The sequence below is a fragment of the Sinocyclocheilus anshuiensis genome, unplaced genomic scaffold (assembly GCF_001515605.1).
Source record: "Sinocyclocheilus anshuiensis isolate Anshui unplaced genomic scaffold, SAMN03320099.WGS_v1.1 scaffold63, whole genome shotgun sequence".
NCBI lineage: Eukaryota > Metazoa > Chordata > Actinopteri > Cypriniformes > Cyprinidae > Sinocyclocheilus > Sinocyclocheilus anshuiensis.
The window spans coordinates 5,447,526-5,451,493 of NW_015552625.1; the positions used below are offsets into that span (position 1 = coordinate 5,447,526).

The 3,968-nt window shown below is 36.1% G+C and overlaps 1 protein-coding gene across 1 annotated transcript in view; it reads left to right on the forward strand.

Moving 5' to 3' along the window:
* The first annotated feature begins 1,944 nt into the window (after window positions 1–1,944).
* The window catches only part of rrh (retinal pigment epithelium-derived rhodopsin homolog), a 3,148-nt gene continuing 1,124 nt past the window's right edge, over window positions 1,945–3,968 (forward strand). The window contains exons 1-5 of the mRNA XM_016457656.1: window positions 1,945–2,139; window positions 2,502–2,692; window positions 3,175–3,274; window positions 3,401–3,554; window positions 3,711–3,879. Coding sequence (XP_016313142.1) covers window positions 2,013–2,139; window positions 2,502–2,692; window positions 3,175–3,274; window positions 3,401–3,554; window positions 3,711–3,879 — 741 coding nt within the window. The 5' untranslated portion in view covers window positions 1,945–2,012. The remainder of the gene's footprint in view (window positions 2,140–2,501; window positions 2,693–3,174; window positions 3,275–3,400; window positions 3,555–3,710; window positions 3,880–3,968) is intronic.

Genomic DNA, 3,968 nt, shown 5'->3' on the forward strand with positions numbered 1-3,968 from the left:
TCTTTAGCTCTGCAGTGTGGTCATCGACAGCCTGAATGTGGATATCCTCTGAGATAGCACTCTGTACACTGGCTGAAGAGCTCCTTGGAGCAAGTTTCTGGCCTCATCAGTCCAGAAGGCAAACCGCTGACCATGCCTTTCAAACATCAACCAGATTAATCTAAAGTACTGCCAAAAGGACAGGCTAATAACACATATTGTGGTGCAACCAAGCAATGAGCCCATTTTAATTATGAAAGATGATGTATACTTAACTAATATGCTAAAACAATGAGTATCAAACAAGTTTTCACACTAATACAGTAAGCTACAGGTAAATCTGACACATCTCACATCAACATGCTTTTATCATCTTTTTAAGTTTAATTAATGTGCTGGCCAGATTTACTTATTGTAGTCATTATATCAACAAGGTTTAGCTGAATTAAATCATGGCCACAAATTAAGAACATCGTAATAATCAATAAAACTAGCAATCAGGAATTAATTACTATTTCTTAGCAGTTCTCACGTTGGCTACTTAAACTTTGCATCGTTTTAAGGTTATAAATAAAACTTAATTGAAAATCGGTAAAGTTACTCACTCTGATTGCTGTCCATGTTGTCCATCTTTAGTGATCCGATTCGGTAGGTGGCGCTGTTACAAAAGAATAGGGTCCTGGAACTGCGGTCCTAGAACTGCGGTCCTGAAACTGCAGCCTCCGGTTGTGCAGGAACATACTATTGGGTGCAAACAAGGCTATCTAGTGGTTAATATTGGAGTTGCTGTTTATGTCAATGAAGGTATTTGAGGTTTTGATGTTTGTATGTAGATTAGTAAAGTGAGTTTATCTTCAGCCCTTTATATATAATGTTTATAATCATAATATGTAGATTATAATTAAAGAAAAAGTTAAAAATCACTTTATGTAGCCTATGTACGTAGTGTTATCTTAGCTTTTGCTTTCCTTATTCCTTCCTTAGTCAGTTTTGTTTATTTGGCCATTAGCTTTGAATTTTATTTCAAAATGAATAAAATTAGATTCTCTGAAAAAAAAAAAGCTAAAACTATCTTGCATCACGATGTTCTTAGTAAAGAATGTTGTTTAAATAGCTCAAAATAAACAGATCACTAAGTTGTCACAGGTCTAACAATCTGGTATCCCTTGTGCACCGCATTATGGAATGTTTGGTAAAAAAATATGACTTTATTGACATCGGTGACTCCACTGATGACCTTTAACATCCATAGACCTTTCCATTGCACAAGATTCTTCATAGTGCAAAAATGTTCCTCACACTAAGAAAAAAAAATGGTTATTTTAAGAACTTTTCACTGAAATATTCTTTGGGGAACCAAAAAAGATTATTCCATGGCATTGCTGCAAAATCCCCTTTTGGAACCTTTACTTTTAGGTGTGTTTTAAAACGGATCATCATATTTTTCTCTGTTTTAGTCTGTTACAAACAAGCAAAATTTACTTAATAGGTCACTCAAAGTAACAAGCTCCACTTTATATTAAACAAGCTGTTTAATCCAAACTTGACATTCTTGAAATAACAAAAATGCTGTAGGAAGTGTTTCATTTATCTGTATTACACACAATCCTGGTTCCTGGGGTCTCAAACTTTTTAGATGCTCATCAGCTAAACGTTTGAACTGCTGAATTTTGCTTATTAATATATTATTGTACTTTTCTTGTTTCAAAAACTGAAATAGGCTATGTTAATGGCATACACTCCACGTTCCAAGAAAGCTTTTCTGTTGCATGGAATGAAAAGCTTTCATGTGAGGATTAGTACAGAAACAACAGTTCCTTCAGTCCTCACAAACCAAGCAGAAAACATAATTAGAGAACATAATCCAGGCCAATGCTTTTCCAGCCCTTCATTCCCACAACCACCCCATAACCTTCTACATCCCCTAAGCGCACACACACAGTTTTATGATCTGAAGAAGGGGAGTCTGGACTTCAGATTCGTTCAAGCCCCATGATTTTGTTTGAACACATGTGAATGTTAGTGGTATATATATGATTATGTGTGACAAAGAGATGGCATCTGGATTCCTGAACGCTTCTGCTGAGACCATATATGGTGAAAAGAGCGCCTTCACACAAACTGAACACAATATTGTTGCTGCATACCTCATAACCGCAGGTAAAGAGCACAGTGCGCGTGTGTACTTAGTGTTTTTGATGTTAGCAGTTAGCTATAAATATATTGACACTTTTAAATAACTAATTTAATAATTATCAAGTTTTTGAGTTGGCATCTAAAAAGAGAAATGTCTTTGAGGCCTAGATTCAGCACAATGTTTTTAAGCATTCCTTGAAGTTGACATTTACAGAATTAGCCAAGCGTGTGAGGTAACCAGCAGGGGTTGTGTGTGTAAAATGGAAAACTGAAAACGGGAAATGTTTTAAATGGACTTGGTGAAATATGAATGAGAAAACGTCTGTGTGTGTTCACAGATGTCTTAACCTCCTGTTCTCCCTGTCTGTGTGTCTCTCTGGTGGCAGGAGTGGTCAGTCTGTGTAGTAACATTGTGGTGCTACTGATGTTTGTGAAGTTCAGAGAGCTGCGTACTGCCACGAATGCTATTATTATCAATCTGGCTTTCACTGACATTGGCGTAGCCGGTATTGGTTACCCCATGTCAGCAGCCTCAGACCTGCACGGGAGCTGGAAATTTGGTTACACAGGCTGCCAGGTGTGCATAAACCAACACATAAATAAACACAAAGTCATTCTGATTGTGTAATTAAGCAATATTGTGAATATAATCATAGCTAAAGTGCATTTTTGGGGGTCAATGATGAGTAAGATTGGTCAAAAAACACATTCTTAGTTCTTAGAAATTTATTTTTTGCACTCACTTTTTTTATGGTTTTGAAAAACTTTTTTCCATTTTCTACAAAATGTATAACTGTAATATTTACTCCAGTGTCATCTGGTGTTATGTAAAGTGTATTTAGGCCTAAATACTACAAGGTAAGTTTTTATTTTATTTTTAATATTTTTCCCTTTTTTTCTAAGAAATGACAAAATATACCACTAACAGTGCTAGATATTAAATATATTTGGGACACATTTTCATTAAAAGTATTATTTTATTACAATTTTGTTATTTTTGCCTAGGTTTGCTACTTTTGTACATGTAAATAACAACAGATCTCGTTGCCTCTTTTATAGATCTATGCTGCCTTGAATATATTCTTCGGAATGGCTAGTATTGGACTGCTCACTGTGGTTGCCATTGACCGATACCTTACCATATGTCGACCTGACATAGGTATGCTATCCATACAACTACCTGATTGAAATATGAACCACTAAGGACTGTCATTTGTGTTTAATTATTTTCTCAAAGACAGGGGCCAAATGCATTAGGAAATCTATTAATAAGTGTTTGTTACAGGACAGAAGCTGACAACAGTATCATACACGCTTGTAATTGTGGCTGCTTGGCTGAATGCTGTGTTTTGGTCATCTATGCCCATGGTTGGTTGGGCAGGATATGCTCCCGACCCCACAGGAGCCACCTGCACCATCAACTGGAGGAACAATGACACGTGAGTCAAGAATGCCGGTACAGGCTCTACAGACCCTTTTTATTAGTTTACCACTCTCTTATCAGTTTTACCACTCTGTAAAGCTTTTCTTCAGAGATTGTGAATTTTAAAAGTGAAGTGGGGATTACAAGTGGGACTAATCCTGTTTGATTTCAGATCTTTTGTGTCCTACACAATGACTGTGATCACTGTCAACTTCATCATTCCTCTAGCGGTCATGTTCTACTGCTACTACAACGTATCAGTTACTGTGAAGAGATACAAAGCCAGTAACTGCCTAGACAGCATCAACATGGATTGGTCAGATCAGATGGACGTTACCAAGGTAGTACCAGCAGTATTTTATTTTATTTATTTATTTATTTATTTATTTATTTGTTTGTTTGTTTGTTTATTTATTTGTATTTTATTATA